General features: G+C 41.3%; 1 protein-coding gene across 1 annotated transcript in view; it reads right to left on the bottom strand.

Annotated features, from left to right (window-relative positions):
• The window catches only part of MYOM1 (myomesin 1), a 122,146-nt gene that overhangs the window by 79,115 nt on the left and 22,537 nt on the right, over positions 1 to 20,494 (bottom strand). Inside the window, exons 4-10 of the mRNA XM_005893650.3 lie at positions 17,852 to 18,101; positions 16,898 to 17,055; positions 8,168 to 8,260; positions 5,603 to 5,691; positions 5,426 to 5,488; positions 3,554 to 3,718; positions 1,462 to 1,623 (exon numbers count right to left, since the gene is read on the bottom strand). Coding sequence (XP_005893712.2) covers positions 1,462 to 1,623; positions 3,554 to 3,718; positions 5,426 to 5,488; positions 5,603 to 5,691; positions 8,168 to 8,260; positions 16,898 to 17,055; positions 17,852 to 18,101 — 980 coding nt within the window. The remainder of the gene's footprint in view (positions 1 to 1,461; positions 1,624 to 3,553; positions 3,719 to 5,425; positions 5,489 to 5,602; positions 5,692 to 8,167; positions 8,261 to 16,897; positions 17,056 to 17,851; positions 18,102 to 20,494) is intronic.

Below are 20,494 nucleotides of genomic sequence, written 5' to 3' on the forward strand. Positions count from 1 at the left end.
AACTGTGAAGTTTCTGCATGCATGCTAAATCACTTCAGTCGTGTCTGACTCTTTGCAACCCCATGGACTGTAACCCACCAGGCTCCTCTGTCCATTGGATTCTCCAAACAAGAGTACTGGAGTGGGTTGCCATTCCCTTCTCGACCTGCGATAGAACCTGTGACTGAACCCAGGGATCGAACCTGCATCACTTACTTCTCCTGCATTGGCAGGCAGGTTCTTTACCACTAGTGCCACCCACGAAGCCCGTGAGGCTTTTGGGAAATCAATTTACTTTGCTGAGCTTTAGTTTCTGCATCTTAAAATGAAGCGGAATCCTAACATTTTGTGAGCCTTAGACTTCTTTGGAAAATTGGTAAAGCGGAAAGAATAAATGTCCAGGGCTGACCTCCTTCATCCAGCCATGTACCCCAGGAGGAAATATTCCTCTGACTTAACCATCTCAGCACCAGGCACCAGACAACTAGGCACGACCCCTATGGCTTAGGGTCCACTGAAACTGTTCACACTAGCCGATCCTGAATTGTTTATCCCACCCCGCCTTGCCTTTTCCACAGGAAATCCAGTAAAGACTGTGGTCCGAGCTCTCAGAAGGGTCTGACCCTTCTTCCTCCTGAGCGAGCAATGCTGCTGCCTCCCCCTGTGGCCCGGTGTGGGTCTCCAGGACCTGTGAGTGTAATACACTCTATTTTCCTGAGCCCCTCCTCTGTCTGCTCGTGTGGCCACACCTGACTGACAGTCACATAAAAGAACACAGAGCACTACCCTTGTGCCCAGGACATGTTCATGATCTTCCAAGTGTGCTCAGATCTCATGTAGCAAGAACATTTACGTTCAAGACACTGCTGAGAAAAGAAAGACTCTTAAAATCAACAACCATAACTTGTCTTAAAGATTCGGTTGTAGCATCTTGCTTCCTAGTTTGTTAAAGCTGTAAGAGAAGGCCTGGGATGAAGTAATAAATTAGCTCTCCAAAACAGATGAAGAGTGAATCCCCATTGCTATTTTATTGTTCCTTCTTTAAACCAAGATGACTTCACTCACATCATCAGGATGTAGCCCCTCAAACACCTGCAGAGGACTGCGCTGGTGGCTCACTGAAGAAGAGGCAGCACAGTCTAGAAACTGGTCATCTTCAGGTTGGTGCTTTTCGGGTTGACCTTTTCACATCCATTCTAATTTTACCGGATGCTAACATCCTCGTGCTACATCATCTGGGAGAATTTTTTAATTTTTTTGGCTGCACCATGTAGCTTGCGGGATCATAGCTCTCAGACCAAGGATTGAACCCTGGCACCCCAGCAGTGGAAGCACTGAGTCCTGAACTCTGGACCACCAGGGAGGTCCCGGGAGGAATTTTCAAACAGCTCTTTCATCATTACCCAAAATACGTTTGGATAGATTGATACGGACTCAGTGTTTTAAATATTCTCAGATGTTCTGCTTTTTGCCAGGCCTTACCTCGAACAAAGACGTAAGCACTGTACTGTTCATAATATTCTCCCATTCGCGCACGAACTGTGTAGAGACCTTCGTCTTCCTTGTTGAGATGAGAAAATGTTAGTGTTGCCCGATCTCCACTCCAATGTGTTTGCACCCATTTTGATGGAGAAACAGGTACCCCTGGGGGGAAAAATGTAAACAAATTTACTGACTTCTTTCTCCATTACTATCTTCTTCCTCCCTCCCCGCAACTCGCTCCTCTCCCCATCTCTCTCTCTCTTTATTCCTCTTCTTCTATATTGAAAGCTATCTATTACAGGAAGTCTGCAGGGCTTTGAGTCATTGTGTCATATTTATATTGGTTAAAATGCTAGACCAGAAGTGAGGGAACCACGGCCAGATATACCATCTGGAAGACTCAGTGCAAAATGAAACTGCACGGCTCTTGGCTCAAAAAGCAGAAGAAAAAAATACAGTTAAGAAATAAGATATAAAACTTTTTCCTCTAAAAATAGTTTATTATTTATAAAACATAATAGGGTAATACAAATTGCAAGAAAATAATTATTTTCATGCCATAATTCTTACATACAAAACAATACTTTATTTTGTGATATGTTGATTGATAACACAGAATTTTTGACTTATTTTTTTGCAACCTCAGTTCTTAGGCCATCAGATTTATACTTTAGCAACTTTATTTTAAATTAATAAAATTGAAAGTAACATCATTCAGTCTTGGCAAATGAAAAGTCACAAATAATTTTGATTTATTTTGAGAAAGATCTTTCTGCTGATGCAACTATTAATGCTGCTGTTAAGAGTGCTATATAGTTACAGTATTATACACTTTTATACTATATACAATTATATAGTTATGGTTATAAAATTAACATTAGGTTAATCCTCTGATAAACTATTTTAAAATATAAATTTTTGTACTCTAGAGCTGACAATTCTTGAGGAACAATTTTTTCTAAAAAGATCTATCTCCTTATACAAATAGTTTCATGTAAGTCTGAATTTAATTTTAAATGTATATTTACATAATGGCATCTTAAATGTTTCCTCTTACATGACCTGTAACTTGTGATGACTTCATGATTTGTATATAATTTAAATGCCTAGTTATACATTTTCTTACTGTACCTTCGATTATGAGAAAAATTACTTAGAAAAATCTTTCTTGTTAATAAACTGCTTCATCCAAAGTTTTGTATGGAAATAGTGTTCATTTTCACTGAATGTGGCAATCTTTAAATTTTTATTTCCAAGCCTGTGAATATTTGCTTTGCAATGTTGTAGCAGTTTTCATAAACAGAGAGTCCAAACTCAGAAGAACTCTAACAACTGCCTTATGTGCCTTACTGCAATACCTGTATACATGCTTCTATTTTGTAATGTTTTATAGACAAAGTTTACTGTGTGATTGTTCCTGTCACGGTGCTTAGGCCAGGAAGTCATGTTTGAGCAGATCCCACCAAGACGGGCCCTGGAGATGGACAGGGGATCTGGACTCCCACGGGGCTCCCGGCTGCATCTGGCGGGTCTCTCCTCTCCTCCAGGGCCACGTCCGGCAGCACCGCTGCCGCTACCACTGCAGCTACCGCTGGCTTCACTCCGGGCTCAGGTCCTGGTCTTAGCCTTCGCTTCACGATGGCCCAGCCTGCCCGGTGCCCACATGGACACTGAAGTTTAGGCCAGCTGCGTGGTGAGCACGCTGACTACCACCCACAGTGGTACCACTGGTACCTCCTGGGAACCAACAGGACTTCCCTGGATTTCACTTTATCTTACCGAATAAAATTAACTTACAAAATGAATATATATCCAACTTGTAAAAGGAAAATACATGTTTTGTGATCCTTTCCCTGTATTACACTGTGATAAGAAATTATGATCTCCACAAACATATTATAAAAGTTCTGCTACTCTAAAATATGTGTAAAAACTTTTGTAACACCCAGTATGTTATGTCCTCCACTATCTAGTTTCTGCCAGGTCTGGTAAACAGAACTGCAATCTACAGACATTCATGCTTTAGGACCAAGTCTGGTCTGTGACCTTCTGCGAATATGAGCCTCATTGAGAATTCATCATTAAGGCTCACCATTTCGGTACCACTGGATCTCCGGCTGGAAATGTTTAATTTCAGGGGTGATAACTACACGGCAGCCCAGACTCATCGTCTCGCCTTCTCTCCCGAAAGACACTTCAAACTTGTCATCAAAGTGGATCTCAAACCTGGACGCATAACCGTAAGGGGTCACGGCAACTGGGCACAACAGAAACAAACATCAGTAATTCATTTTTTCTCATCAACGAGACATAAGCGTTTTAATGAGCACAGGCCGAAAGCAATCACAACAAACCTATCAAATGATTTATACATCATAGTTTCAAATTTTCCAGCCATTGTATCTCAGTATAAATCAAATGACAAGAGAAGGATCGGATTTGGGATGTGTTCTTCCTTACTCCCACCCAGCACGCCTTCTTGTGCATGGGATTGATACCCATGATTACAACTAGGCATATTAAAATTAGGAGCCATTCCATGAAGTATGGAGAGACATCAAGCCAATCAGTTAGGTGAAAAACTGACCCAAGAGTCAATATTCCCATAACCATTTTCAAAACGACCACTTTTTTTTTTTCCAACCACTTATTTTTTAATGTTTGGAAAATAAGAATTTAGGGCTTGACTACCATTTCCAGTCTGAACAGTGTCAGCATCTAGTTACTGAAGAACCATAAGGGTTTTACTTTTATTGCTTCCCATGAAAAGAAGTTCTGATGCAGATGACATGATCGAAATTCACAAATTTATAAATTACTATGGATCAGAATACTAATAATTTGTTATTAAACCACACTTAGAGCTCATTTTACATTGCATTTTATAAATTAGTGTATGCATTTATTCATTCATCATCAAATACTACTCTGCATCAGGTTCTAGTGTCCAAAGATAAAAGGTCCAGCCTAGCCTCAAATGGCTCATGGGTCAGTGGGAGCAAACAGTTAACAATTAGTGTCCAGTGAGTAGATGCCCTTACAGAGGTGTCACAGCCTCCACCCGGACACATAGCCTAAGTAGGTGGGGGCTGGGGTACGGTGGGGGGCCGACAGAGACTTCTTAAGGAGATGATGCTACACTGGATATATAAGGATGAATAAGACTGCCCTGATACAGTCCAGACTCTATATATGTGTGTGTGTGGTTAAGCCACACTGCAGGTTTGTATAATGATTTTTCTCAGCTTAAGGAAAGAAAGACTTAAAAGCATTTGTCATTTTTAGCCCATTACATCCAGGCTTTTATAAAACCAGAATAAAGCAATTATAAGCAGAAGGAGAATACAGTAGCCAAAGAATCTAAAAAAATAAAACTAACTACAGGTAGTATTACGTAAATGTGCTAAATCGCTTCAGTCATGTCCGACTCTTTGCAACCCTATGGACTATAGCCTGCCAAGCTCCTCTGTCCATGGGATTCTCTGGACACAAATACTGGAGGGGGTTGCCATGCCCTCCTCCAGGGGATCTTCCCCACCCAGGGACTGAACCCACGTCTCTTATGTCTCCTGCACTGTCAGGCAGGTTCTTTACCACTGGTGCCACTTGGGAAGCCCATTACATACATACTAGCACATATTATAGACTATGCATTTATTCTGGGCTTCCCAGGTGGTGCTAGTGATAAAAAATCCATCTGCCAGTGCAGGAGATGGAAGAGACATGAGTTCCATCCCTGGGTCGGGAAGATCCCTTGAAGGAAGGCATGGCAACCCACTCCGGTATTCTTGCCCAGAGAAGACTGGGCAGGACAGAGGAGCCTGGCAGGCTACAGTCCATGGGTCACAAAGAGTCGGACAGAACTGAAATGACTTAGTATACCTGCATTTTTTTCAGTGTTATGGAATAGCTTATTATACAGTATTGTATAGAGATGACACAGCAAAAATATTTTCAGACTTACAGCTGGGGGGCAAGGTAGATGCCCCCGAATGGAAGCGAGTATCATCAAGCTCTCCCTTGTATCCTAGAAAAGAAAGCAGCAATTTTTGACAACTGCTTCTTGACCTGTTTATATGTTAGCAGTGAGAATAAATTTTTTAAAAATACACTGTGATTGAAACAAGTCCAGCAAACCTACTCTTTACCACAACCGAAGCATACGCTGAAAGTTCTCCTTTGGCATTCATCGCCGAGGCCCGGTACTGAGCCGTGTCTTCAAAATCACACCTGAAAGAACAGATGGGATGAGTGCCCGGTGCAGTGACACTCCTGGTACAGTTGTCCCTCAGTGTCTGCAGGGGACTGGTTCCAGGACCCCCATGGATAACACAATCCAAGGAGGCTCAAGTCCCTTAAGTCAGTGGTCCCCAACCTTTTTGGCACCAGGGACCAGTTTCATGGAAGACAATTTTTCCAGGGATGGGGCACAGGCAAAGGCAGGGGGCTATTGGTTCAGGCAGCAATGGAAGCAATGGGGAGCAGCAGATGAAGCTTAGCTCACTTGCCCACCGCTCACCTCCTGCTGTGCCGCCCGGATCCTAACAACCATGGAACGGCACAGGTACCGGTCCTCAGCTGGGGGATTGGGGACCCCTGTTTTAAGTAAAATGGAGTAGTACACTGAGGCCTCAGTACCCATGGGTTCTGTATCCACAGATAAGGCGGGCTGATGTAACCCTGACTGTTTTGTCAAGGATCTCTTTGCTAACATGACACACAGCACGTCATCAGTTAACACACCGCTCTTTGGGACTCTTGATAAAGCTACACTTCCTAATCAAGTTCCCTGTGGGATTTTACATAGGCCAATAGATCTACCTGCCAACAGCTATAGTCCACTATGACCCTAGCTTGAGTTAATTTAAAATGTCCAAAAATAAAAGCCAACAAAGTGTTGAGTATATAGAGCATGAACAGTGTGATGAAAAATTGGTTTACAGTTGTATCTGGAGCAGAAAATGTCTGGTCATGTACCTTTGTAGCAGGTAGGACCCTGAGGGGCCTCCCTCAGGATGGGTTTCAGTCTGGCTGTTATAGTGTGATGGAGAGACAAAGAAACAACCTCTCCTTATAGACGCCCAAATGGATTCAGGTTTGTCTAGTGTGGTTCTGTGTTTTAGCCTCAGAGTACAAACAAGTTATCTGTCCCTCAATTCTACTAATGTTCAGGCCCACAACACAATACAAGAAGTGCCATTTGGAAGTTCCTCTAAGTTATGATGGATGCAGACATAGGGATGTCTTGGGAGACCTGGGTTCGATCCCTGGGTTGGGAAGATCCCCTGGAGGAGGGAATGGCTACCCACTCCAGTATTCTGGCCTGGAGAATGCCATGGACAGAGAAGCCTGGAGGGCTATAGTCCATGGGTAGCAAAGAGTATACTCCACTGAGTGACTTTCACTTTCACTTTAGAGAGAGAAGGCTCTTATGCAGAGATGAACAGGCTAAGATTTCAAAGCATGCTGTTTTATCATTGCCAGGGTTCATGTTCTTCACTGTTCTTCTTTAGTTTCATTGGTGAAATTTGAATTCTTGCTGAAATTTTACAGACATTCATAGAATCCCAGGCGGGTCAATATAGTTGTTTCTTCCATGGTTGTTTAATTATAAAGCAACCACACAGCTCGCTGCCGACTTGGTTGAATCACTGACGGACAGAATGGGTGGGTCTTTAGGAAGGGGTCCCTGCCTGGCGATCATCCCAGAGTCCCAGGGTTCTGCTTGAAGCCGAGAATGACCTGTGCCAACCTCTCTGATCTGAGAAAGCTATATATCTCCTGAGATTAGAATGACTTAAATTCTACTTTGACTTCACAGCATGTCATGGTTTCATTTGAACTGGAAATGCTGGGAGCTTGTGTAACTTCTTCATCCACATTAGTAGGCTTGGATTTCAAAACCATGTTAGGAGACATGATACCCCTTTGAAGACCTAGAAACTTTGATGTGGATTCTGCTTTAAAATTTTTGCTGTTGATTTGCTTTAAAAAACATCCCAGTGTCAGGCCCTGCATCCATCTGACAGAATGGGCACATAGTTTCCACGCAGTTTCTGGTGAGCTAAAGGAAAAAACAACTTCTCTAGGTCCAGTTTACATTCAGTGTCACCCACCTCAAACTTCACTGGCCTCTACTGAGGAAAGACAAACGTGTATAATGCTGATGCAGATTCGGGACTCTGAGAAGACATTTGAATATAAATGCCTATTCTGTAACTTATTTTTTTTGCTAATACCTGAGAAGAACTCTCAAGTACATAAAAGAATTGTTGTTTAGTTGCTGAGTCGTGTCTGATTCTTTGCGACCCCGTAGACTGTAGCCCGTCAGGCTCTTCTGTCTATGGGATTGTCTCAGCAAGAATACTGGAGAGGATTGACATTTCCTCCCAACATAGGGATCGTACTTGAGTCATCTGCATTGGCAGGTGGATTCTTTAACACTGAGCCCCTGGGAAGCCCATACAAAAGGTTAAATAGATACAAATGAATTTTTCCTCATCATCTTTGACTAAATTCAAAAGATCACTTTGGGCAGTAACTTGGGCTTGGTAAGAATGTCATGATTATCACTCATAGGTGTGCACCAAGAGAAGCAATACTTGGGATTGTCCCCCATCCTGATACCACTGAGTAGGGAGGAAGAGGGGAGAACCCCCCTGCCAAGCAATTGTCGGCAACATACACAGACCGTGATGTTTCTTACGCATTTATCTCCAGAGTGTGCATTCCATATCGGCTTTCGATGATATACTTTCCAGGATGTGCCTGGACATTTATTGGCACCTGGTTTTTATACCTATGAGACAATGGAAATGAGGTGAAGTAAGTTGAGGTGTAAACAGCTTCATGATTAACACACATACAACTGTTCCTCTTGAAAAAACATCTGTAGACATAGCACAGAGGTCAGTAGCAGAGTCTGCTCAATAAATGCAAATAAAATTCATTACAAGTATCATAAACTTTCTTGATGAATGTGCTTCCCTCCTCCATTACAAAAATTACATTCAAGAAGTTGGCCATTCATAACCTTGTGTTTGTATCTTGCGTACATAATTTTGAGTGGAAAGAGCCAGATACAAAAGAGTATAATGATTGTTTTTACGTAAAGTACAAAACAAGAAAAGATCAATTAATGCTGCTAGAAGTCAGGGCAAGGGGCAGGGATGAAGGCGGTCCCTTGGGTGTTGATAATGTTTGGTTTCTTGATTTTGGTGCTTGTTACCTGGGGGTAGGCGGTCTACAAAAATTCATCAAAGTTCTACATTTATCTGCCATACCACCCTATTTTGTGTACATATTATACTTCAATAGATGAACTTAAAAATGAAAAGAAAGACAACCATTGTTGACACAACAGAGAGAAAGGCTTTGAGTGGGTTTTTTGTTGGCTGTCTGTGTAGGATGAAAGCAAAACATCCTTCCCACTGACATTCCTGCACATTGTCCAAAACCTTGTCATTGCATTGAAAGCTCATTATATTTGTTTTATTCTGTCATAAGCAAACATAGCTCTCAGCTTGGAAGAACTTAGAATATCAGTCATGAAAGAAAACTACTGATAAATAGAAGCTAAAAGAGTCCCTTTTTCTGACTGCCGATCCCTGGCAAAGCCTCTCAGCCTGGAGAGGCAGGGGCTCCCTGGAGGGGCCCCTCCTGAGACACTGGCCCCTGAGTCTTCACCTTGATTCATCACCATGTCCTCATGTTCTCAGCGTGTGCTCAGTCGTTCAGTTGTGTCCAGCTCTTTGCAACCCCATTGACTGTAGCCAGCCAGGTTCCTCTGTCCATGGGATTCTCCAGGCAAGAATACTGGAGTAGGTTGCCATTTCCTACTCCAGGGGAGCTTCCCCACCCAGGGATCAGACCCACGTCTCCTGCAGCTCCTGCATTGGCAGGAGGATTCTTTACGGTCTGAGCCACCAGGGAAGTCTCATGTTCTCAGTAGCCAGTAGCTATGGCGCTGGACCTAGCTTAAGCCATTTTCTGCCCCAAAGGGGAGCTAAATTTCATTTGTTTCCTTTTCTAACATTCTACTTCATGTGCATAGTTATCACAAATAATGCTAATAACCATAATAGAAACAGTATTTACTGAGAGTCGGGAAAGGCTCTAAGTACTTTATGTCCAGATTAGTAAATTCAATCCTCACAACAACCACATAAGGTTGCACTACTTTTTAAAGAATGTAATATATTTTGTTTGGCTGCGCTGGCCCTTAGTTGCAGCATACAGTATCTTTAGCTGTGGCACACGAGGTCTAGGTCTAGCTCCCCAACCAGGGATCGAACCTGGGCCCCGTGCATTGGGAGCTCAGAGTCCCAGCCATTGGACCACCAGGAATTCCCAGTGCTACTACTTTTAACATCATTCTCCAGATGAAGAAACCCAGGCACAGAACGGTTAAGTAGCCTGCCCCAGCTTTAACAGCTAAAACAGCAGAGCTGGGATCTGAACCCAGGCGGCCTGGCTCCTGACAACATGGGATGTTTCCATTTTCCAACTGGTCTCTATTGGCTGTTACTGTTTAGTCGCTAAGTCATGTCCAACTCTTTGCCACTGCGGGGACTATAGCCCACCAGATTCCTCTGTCCGTGGGATTTTCCAGGTAAGAATACTGGAGTGTGTTGCCGTTAACTTCTCCAGGGGATCGTCCCAACCCAGGGATCAAACTCACGTCTCCTGCTTAGCAGGTGGATTCTTTACCACTGAGCCAATGGGGAAGCCCCGTTCTCTATTTAGTTGCATTTGATTTCTTCAGATTTTTGGACATGGTTATAAGCATATTTGGGAGCAGGGAAAGTTACAGAAAGGGAAAGAGAAAGGAAATAATCCTCAGCCAGTCCTTTCCTCTCCCCAGCTTGTGTACACACACACACACACACACACATTCACACTCATGCCCTATGTCCCTAAAATGCACCCTTTTCTACACTTTAGAAAATACACCATTCTCCATCTAGCAAAATTCCAACTCATCCTTCAAGACTCTGATCAAATGCCACTTCAATAATCTCCTCCCTAAAATTCCACACAACAGCATTTCCGCCTCTTCACATCAGTGTTACTTGGTTCAAATGGGAAGGTATAATGTTAATCAAATTACGGTTGGGTAAGTGTCACTTCTGCTAAACCGTGAGTGCCTTGAAGATGGGGACTCTGTCTGATCCATATTGATTTCTATTCCCACTCTCAAGGAAGCAGCCATCCCAGGAAAATACTAGGCAGTGTTTATTAAATTGGACTGCACAGTCATTGGGTAACATCATAAATTCAATTGTGCTTCTTGAATTTTGGCAAAGGAACAGAGTTCTGACAAATCCATCCTTCACGATATGGATAATTTAAAATTAGTGCAGATTAAGAAGGTATGCTGAGGCTGTTTGTCTTGGTTTCCTTGGATGTGAAATGGGAGGGTGGACTGGGAATCGCAGCTGTGTAGCAAGTGTAGGGGCACAGCCTTCTGCCCCACCCTTGGGAATCATTCCTAGCTCTTTCTGACAGTCCAGAAACAGCCTCAGGCAGCTGTTCCCCCACAGGGCTCCAGGCAGACAGGACTGTTTGATCAGTGATGGGCTGTAAAAAGCAATCTGCTGGGTGCTCTTAATTTGGAACATTCCTAGTTTGGATGAATGACAGGGTCGAACACATTAATCATGAGCATGTTCTCCTGACTGAATCGGTTTAGGTCATTTCACACCCGACTCAGAAGCTTCTCTTTGCTCAGTTTTCTTTGCGCTGGGGTATTTGCAGTATTTCTTCCCAACATAAGAAGATATAAAAGACACACCAAAGGTGTGTGGCCGGTGCTACTTGACCAAGCAACTGAGTGACACTTGATTTGGCTTCTGACCAAAAATGCTGTGCATATTTCCATAAAGTCTGAGTGAAAATAGCATTTGCAGCTCTTAGGCTTGCGTGAAGCCTTCCTGGATGCATCAATATTCCTTCACCTTCAGTCCAGCAGTCCCCAACCTTTTCAGCACCTTGGACCAGTTTCATGGAAGAAAATTTTTCCACCGAGCAAGGGGCAGGGGATGGTTTCAGGATGATTCACGCGCATTACATTTATTGTTCACTTTATTTCTATTATTATTACATCAGCACCACCTCCGATCATCAGGCGCTAGATCCCAGAGTCTGGGAACCGCTACTCCAGTCCTGTGTGACTTAGTATCTCAATGCCTTTCCCTCAGTTTTCTAATGTGACCGCTTGAAATAGATTTCTCTCGCTTTCTCTCTCTCACACACACACACACATTTTCTCTCCACTGGGACTCTATATGTCAGTATAAAAAGCGCCTGTTTTAAAGCAGCACACGAGGATTAAATGAGGAAGCTATTCAGATCTGTTCTCCAAGGAATTCACCTTGCGAGGCACTCGGATTCAGAGCCACTTCTGATTGTCTTCAGTATCAAATCAGAGCAGAGAAGGAGAATTTGAGGCCTGCTCTGTGTATACTTCACAGCTTGTTATTTCTGGAAAGTGAAATTCCAAACTGGCCACTCATCAGCTAATTTTAGAGAGTAATCTACACCCTGGGACTACTTATCAGGTTTCTGAAATTCTTGTGAGTATTTAGATGTACACCCTTTTCCTCATCATTTTCATGTAAAGTGTATGAACGACTAGTTAATGAACTTGTGTTACACATTATTTCTAGAATAATACTCTTCATTTATGTATGTAAAATACCCACTTAATTTCCCCAAACAAATGTCTGTCTGGATACTAGGCTGAATTTGATAACAAGGGGTTACAGTGAAAGCTCTTTGGCACTGTAAAGTGCGGTCAAACAAAAGGACTTCACTCTCACTTTTCTTTGTCAGCAAACAATGCTGCCAAAATGATCTCTATCATGTTGAATCCCCTTCCCTCAAAAGTGTGGTTAGAATGCAACCTTATTGTTTTGAACAAACAGCCATTACTCACTTTAAAAACCAATTAGCTGAGAGCTAACTCTTCTATTAGCATAAAATTTGGATGTAAATAAGAAAAATCTAAAATAAAACCCCAAACCCTTATACTTCAAAAGTAATTATAAATAATTTTTAATATTTTAAATGCAGGTTGTTTTCCTACAATAATATGGCAGTGATTGCTAAATTTAAATACATTGTGAATAACTCTAATCTTGTAAAAAAATTCAATGCATTAATTCTACTATGGAATTTATGAATTCTCATAATTTGCAAAAATAAAATAAGACTTTTCCAAATCTCCAGACTGTTCCTAAAATACATTTCTCATACTATCTTATCCCTAGGTTTTGAACTATGATCATGTTCAATGACAAGTTTCTTTAAGTGTCTATTTATCTTCACACTATCCCTGAAGTGGCAATGACTTCAGGGATAATTTGAAGAATTTCAAATATGTATTTTAAGTGTCTTGCATGAGGATCTAATCCAGGTGCTAAGTTGCTCCAGTCGCATTCGACTCTTTGCAACCCTATGGATTGTAGCCCAGGATCCACATACAAATCTGAAAACAAGGGCACTGAGTGTGTGAACACATGAGTGTTATGTGATAATAACAATACATTGTTCTAGGAGTTGGTGTGAGGCTCCCTGAAGATTATATAATCCCAATTTCCACTGACAAAAATCAATCTAGACTTTGGGCTCAACATGCAATTAAATCTGGCTCTCTAAAAAAGGAGGGGGTACAACTAATTTAATTCTCTTTATTTTAAAGAGAACTTTTCTCCCCTATTTCATGTAGCTTCTTACAATCTGACCAGGCAATGCGAGCATATGATCCAAGAATCAGAAAATACAGGGGTGCCCAGGGAACATTCTCTTTTCTCACACCTGTCTGCCTTCTGCCCAGCTTCTCCCCACAGCTTCTCTCCTTAGGTTCTTATATGTCCTTCCAGAGCTTCTTTATGCAAGTAATAAAGATACAAACAAATGCTTTTCTTCCCGTTTACAACAATATACTGCCTATTAACAAGTTATTATATAAATATAACCTATTAAATTAAACAACTGGTTTTTCACCACATATATATTTCTCCTTCCCTGTTGGCTAGCCCTCTTCTGCAACTAACTTTTCTGCTGCACCCAGGGCCAACAGGCTTCCTTCTGCTCTGAAGGTGAACTGGGAATAGGGCTGTGTTGCTCAGCATCCCTGCACCTGGCCGTGATGAGTGATGGTGATGAGTGATGGGCCCGCCTGTCAGTAAGTGCTCTCCAGGTACGCTCTAGACTCCATCCAGATTTAGTCAGTATGCAGGGGCTGGCTGAAGAGCAGCTGCAGCATGTTGATATCATTTGTTCAACCTCAGGGATTTCCATGGCCTCAGGGTGCCAGTGGAAACCTGGAACTGAACGTTCCTTGGAAAGGAGTCTTAGGGAGTCAGACCCAGGGCACACATGACTTTGAAAGATGTGGCTTAGGACCTAAAGGCTCAAGTGGAGACAGCACAACTGCCCGCAGCAGCATTGGAAACTTGTTTCTGTACTTGACCTTCTTCTATTCAGGAAGGTCATTCTCAGTGGTTTCTCTCATACTTGTACTCAGAGTCAGGCCCAGGAGGCTGCAGCTCGGTACCAAAGAGACATCAAGGCCAGCAAATTAATTACCGACATCTTGGTTCTCACTTGAGTTGTGGGTTCCCTGTTCATTGAGGGGGAGGATGCTCACTGAAGATTGTGTAATCTGGACCAGCAGCTTGCAAAGTAAATTAGAGCTTCATTCAATGATTATTTTTTAAAAGGCAACACACGCAGGAAGGTATTAATATATTAATCCCACGTGAAATTTACTCCCAGAGGTGGATTTACCTTGAAGCTAGTGAAGTTGAAGTTGCAGGGTCTCTCATCAGCACAGGTCCCCTTATGGACTAATGCATGTGACTAACTTTATAACCTTTTTTATAAAGGATGCTCCTCAAATTGTATAACCCTCCTGCCCCACAAAACCTTGATCTGACCTTAGTTATTGCCAGAGCCAGTTCTTAGCTATCTGCTAGCTGATTGTCCAAATTTTTAGCTTTATCCAGGGGCAAACCTTGCTCGCTAAAGGAAGGTGAACTATTTTCTTAGTGGTCCACTGGTTCTTTTGTTTTCACATTTACTTCCCACTTGACTTGTAAGGCAACAGGGCTTTGTGTGAAGTGCTCTGATTCGTCCCTCCTGGAAGAGTTTCTGAACAGAATGGATTTGTGTTCTCCAAGCACCGAAGGGGTGCAGGAACTAGAGAAGGCTTGTCCCAGTCAACGAAGAGCCTTCCAGTCCTTCCTGAGACAAATCTTGTCTCTGTGCTTTTGTCTTTGATTAAAATGAGCCCTGATGCCATACAATTCACATGTTAAGGAAATAAATATTTCAAAGCCAAACATGAAAGATTTGAGGGGTTAATCATACTCCCAGCCCCATTAGTGAGGATAACTAAAAACTGACAGTATTTCTATTTTTAAATATGACTGGAATTTTAAGAGTTACCAAGTGTAGTCATCTCATATTTTTTCAGTGGAGTTTATATCTTTTTGTTTGTTTTTAAATTACTCCTTTTCCAGCCCAAAAACACCACGCGAGGAGTTCAACCTCCAGTGGAATTTAAGCTCTGCCTTTGTGGAACCTCATCACTCAGGCTTAGTGACACCATCAGTGGTACATGGCATGTTTGTATTCTAGTGACTGTGTATCTCACAGAATAAGTAAATGCTTAAGAAATTCATATTTATCTCCTAGAGATCACTTTGTATTCTTTTGAAAGTCATCTTTAACTCTGATGTTTAAAAATCAGGAAAACAGAGATAAGACACTGTGTAATAAATATATCTACTTAAAGACTCCAAGTATTCATTTACCAGTAGTACATTTTAATTCATGAAACATGAGGAATTTTTTTACTCATCAAGTAATATTTCTTGGAGCTAAAAATTTGTTATTCTTTATGTATTTCTTTTTTTTTTTCCTACACCACACAACTTCTGGGATCTTAGCTCCTCAACCAGGGATCGAACCCCCATCCCCTATATTGGAAGGCAAAGTCTTAATCACTGGACTGCTGGGCAAGTCCCTCTTTATGAATTTCTACAGGAAAGTTTGAATTTTTTCTGAGGTAAAAAGTAATCCGTTTTCAAGAGGAAATGTCCCTTTTATAGGCCAATCTATGCAGCCCAATAGGCAGAGACAAAGGCAGGGGGTAAAGATGAACAGATTCCTAGCTTACTGTCAGTCGTGTCCAACACTTTCCAACCCCATGGACTGTATAGTCCAGAACACTGGAGCAGGTTGCCATTTCCTTCTCCAAGCGATCTTCCCAACGCAGGGATCGAACCCAGGTCTCCCGTATTGCAGGCGGATTCTTTACCAACTGAGCCACCAAGGAAGCCCAGCTTACTGTAGTATATTCATACTTTTAAAGCTTGGAAATTGATTTTTTTAAACTTCATTTTCATTGAAATATGTTCTTACACTTCTCATCTTTGTTTAAGTTATTTGTCTTGGTAATAACAGAACTGGCTTTGTTTTTCATTCTCTCACTTTCAAACTCAAGAACCCTGGGAAACGTTTATGTACAAGAAAAACTGTATGTAAATCCAATTTGGTCACAGGCAGGTTGATATTATAGGTGAATTAAAAAACAACAACAACTCACCACTTGCTCCTTAAGAATAACCTTAGGTAAGGGTTTATCTTGTCAGCCTCCGTTATGTAAGCCAGGTGTCCAAACAACATTAGAAATGACAGAAAAGGGAGAAGGAGCTGGTGCCCTGTGGGCAACAGTGCCATTCTCTGCAGTGTTTATACTGCGACACAGGGCATTCACCACACCCCGAGGGTAAGAAAGCAGCATGCAAAACCCACATTGTAGAATAAGACGGAAAACACCTTTTAAAACTGGCTTACAATCCTCTTCAGATTCCTGCTCTCCATGGCAAACTGATTTCCATGACTGCTCTCCATGACAGTTCTGATTTTAGGGGTTACCAAGTCACTGACAATTGCAATAGGATATATAATGGGTGGAAAAAAGGGGAGCTTCTTCTTTATGGAATGAAAGTTTCTTCAGACCTCATATTAGAAATAGCTCCCCGTCCCATCCCCTTCTTTGTTTGGCTTTAGAAACTAGGACCTCAGCTCACATGAAGACTAGAGATGAAGCCCTCTGAGCTTTATCTCTCTGAAAGGTGGCAGTGCTTTTCATCACAAAATGTTACCAAATAAATATGCTGACTAAATTTTAACACTTTATATAAGATAGAGACCCATTTGTATAAGAGGATGTATAAATTATAATGGATGCAAAATCATTCTTCCTTCCATGCATGTATTCTTTCTTCACTATTTAAAAAAATTTACTCGAACTTACAGATGCTTTCACTGACTCTTGCATGTTCATAAATCCACATGTTTTCACAGGATTTAAAATTAATTTGAGTAATCAATTCTATGAGAAGCTTTCAAAAAGATAGCGTACCATGTGAGACGAGGTTCTGGCCAGCCAGCTACAGAGCAGTGTAATTTTACATTTTCTTTCTCCCAAACAGTATGGGAACGAGGTTTAATGACAAATTCAGGAGCATGGAGAAGATTATCTTCATTCAACTTTTTATGAAATGCCTCAGTTTCTTCTAACTGAAAAAAATTATCAAGACATGAAATCAAAGTAACATGTGCTACAAAAATGAAATGTAGAAATCAAAATGATCATTTTTTCATTTGGAGTCTTAGTCTGGTATTTGGAGCAAATGAACTCCCCTCATCCCTTTAAAAAATAGACATATCACTTAATTTTTAACATTCTAAGCCTGAGCAACATATTGTACTTTCCAAAGGTGGATTTCTTAAGGTCCTCAAGAACTTTAATTTCTGTAGAACCTAAAATTTCACAGAATTTAAAACTATGAAGTCTGTCTTTCTTTGAACTATACATTTTGGTGTCTTTTCCCCTTTTTTCTTAGTTGTTTCTCCACAAGACCACACATTTCTTCATTTGAAACTAATCTATATTACACACAGGCACAGTGTTACATGCATTTCTACTTTTTTAAGATTAATTTTTATTGGAGTATAGTTGATTTACAGTGCTGTATTAGTTGCTGCTGCACCAGCAAAATGAATCAGTTATACACATACATGTAAACACTCTTAGATTCTATTCCCATATAGATCATTACAGAGTATTAAGTAGGGTTCCCTGTGCTTTACAGTAGGTCCTTATTAGCTTCTCCATCCACAGGATTCTCCAGGCAAGAATACTGGTGTGGGTTGCCATGCCCTCCTCCAGGGGATCTTCCCAACCCAGGGATTGAACCCAGGTCTCCTGCATTGCAGACAGATTCTTTACCGTCTGATCCACCAGGGAAGCCCATTTTATATGTAGTGGTGGCACTTATACTTTTTTAAGTTATGTTAAATTGTCTTTTCTTACCGTTTTTTTCAGTGACAGGTGATCTGCCTTTTCTCGAATGGCAACTTTCCTTGACTTCTTCTCAAAGGCCTCTTCCTGGTGAAGCGTGGACATGGACTGCTTAGATACAGAGGACTGCTTAGATACAGAGGACTGCTTGCTGGCTGTTACTCCTTCCTCACTAGCAAGGAGATTCCTCTGGGCTATGTAAGCAGCAGCTTCTTTAATTCTTTGCTCTTCTGTGTCTGTAATTCCACTGACATGCACTTGGCTAAAATAAAGTAACAGCAAAATACGGTTATTGTGGATGTCAGTGATAAGACTGCCCAATTTCACCAAGTTCAAAGCACCAGACCTAAGATGTTGTACACTGTGCCCAAGGAAAACCTGACGTACAAAACACTGGCCCGTAGGAGCTAACTCTTCACACATGGACGTGACCGTCACCTTAACAAATGATAACGACGATAGTAATACCTATTATGGCCTGGGTGCTCTGCCAAGTGCTTTTTGCATAAATTATCTCATTTTCCCCCACAACAACCCTTTGAAATAAATGGTATCCTTTCTACTTTAGACATCTGGTAACATGGCACAGAGAAGTAAGATAATTTGCCCAACATCATTTCTTTGGTTTCCTTGGTGTGTTTAAACACAGTTTAGTCTGTAATAAAATATTAATTTATGACTTCCTTCTAGAAAGGACAGCATTGTAAAATGACAGACAGTTGTGTGACTGGGATCCTGATTTATGACTAGTGTGCTTTATCTGGATTCTGTAACTCAGATGACGGAATGCATTACCCAGAGCTGCTGCACGCATAAATAAGCTATAAATGTATGTGTGATCCTTATGCCTAGCAGTTTCCTTTCCAAAATAATAAAGGTTATGAGGGACTTTCCTGGTGTACAGTGGATAAGAATCAGCCTGCCAATGCAGGGGACATGGGTTTGACCCCTGGTCCAGGAAGATCCCACATGCCACAGGACATGGAGGTTGGGCATGGGGGAGAGGGCGGCAACTGCAATTAGGAAAACTCAAGTACACTTAAAAATATATTTTTGACCCAGAACAGCAGGGACATTTGCCTTTAAGTAAGTGCATATGTGCATGTCAGCAATAACCCTGCTATAATCTAGGTATAAGAGCAAGAATATGATGCTAACATCAAAAACACACTACTGAACATTTTAAATAAATTTAAAACCTTTCCAATCCTCTATCTCAATTTAAAACCTGTCGCTGACATAAAGTTAGCTCTACTTAGACCGTGCATGTGTGCCAAGTCGCTTCAGTCGTCTTTGACTCTCTGCGACCCTATGAACTATAGCCCACCAGGCTCCTCTGTCCAGGCGAGAATACTGGAGTGGGTTGCTGTGCCCTCCTTCAGGGGATCTTCCCAACCAGGGATCAAACCCATGTCTTTTATGTCTCCTGCATTGACAGCCGGGATCTTTACCACTAGTGTCACCTGGGAAGCCCTACCTAGACTGTAAGAAGTGGAATTTTCAAGTGCCATCCAGAAGAAATCGTATTCTCCAAAAATGTACTATATTTGCATTTGCCAGCCCTAGGAGAACTCTCGGCTCAACCGTTACAAGTGCCTTGATTTCCTTGTACAAAAAATTGACATACTAATACCTCTCCAGAGCTGAATGGAGGACTTAGAAGGATGGTTTATATATAAAGCACTTACAATGATTTCCAGCAAACAACACGTACTCAACAAACGTTCATTACTCTCCTGTTCTCTTAGATGTTAATGAACATCATTATGAAGTGTTATCTTCATAGTAATAGAATATAGGAGATGGCTCCATATAAAAAATGAAGAACTGGAAATAAAACCTAGAATATAAATTTTTTATTCAAACTTTCATTTATCACAGCTTATTCTGTAAATAATTTCTTGACACTGGTCTGGAGGGAACAAAATAGTTTGGTGAGAAAAGGGCAGGAAGAAGCTGGAGAGAGTGAGAAGCTTCAAAATGTGCCCACACAGGTGGAGAGTCATGTCATATAGGTTAATGCTAAGCTGACATGACTTTTAAATGATTTTTTTTAAAACACAAAATTAAATATTTTTCTCCTCCAACCTAGTAATCTCCTAAAAGGAATATGAGTGCCATTAAACCAACTGTGAGGAAGCTGAGTCTGGGCAAGCATACTTCACAATATAAGCCTGTTTGTCTATAAAGTTCAGTTTGAAAAATCAAAGATATAAAATAAAAAGATAAAAATAGAATATTGTTTATCCCTTTCCTAAGTAGGTTTGCAGCAATTATGACATCAGCCTCTGAAACAATTGGGAAAGGAACCATCAAACAGCGATGGGAAGAGAAAATGCAGGGAAACAGAAGTAGGTCACCAAAAATTACAACCGAGTTATTGCCTACTGATTTTCCTGATAGCTTTTGCCCGGAGAGGGCGACCTCGTTTTGAACATCACATTAGCTTTGTGAATAATCAAAGGAAAATAAACAGGAAAGGCTCAGAAAGTTTCTGTTAAACTTTAACTTGGTGTCTTACACAAGTCTCCTTTCAAGATTTCTTTGTATATATTATCATTCAAAACTGTTTATATTATAAACAGAAATTTGGCATTACACAGACTTGTGACTTAGTGATTATTTTGTTTGAATTTTATCTCAAAATAAATAGTA

The sequence above is a fragment of the Bos mutus genome, chromosome 24, assembly GCF_027580195.1.
Source record: "Bos mutus isolate GX-2022 chromosome 24, NWIPB_WYAK_1.1, whole genome shotgun sequence".
In the NCBI taxonomy this organism is placed as follows: Eukaryota; Metazoa; Chordata; class Mammalia; order Artiodactyla; family Bovidae; genus Bos; species Bos mutus.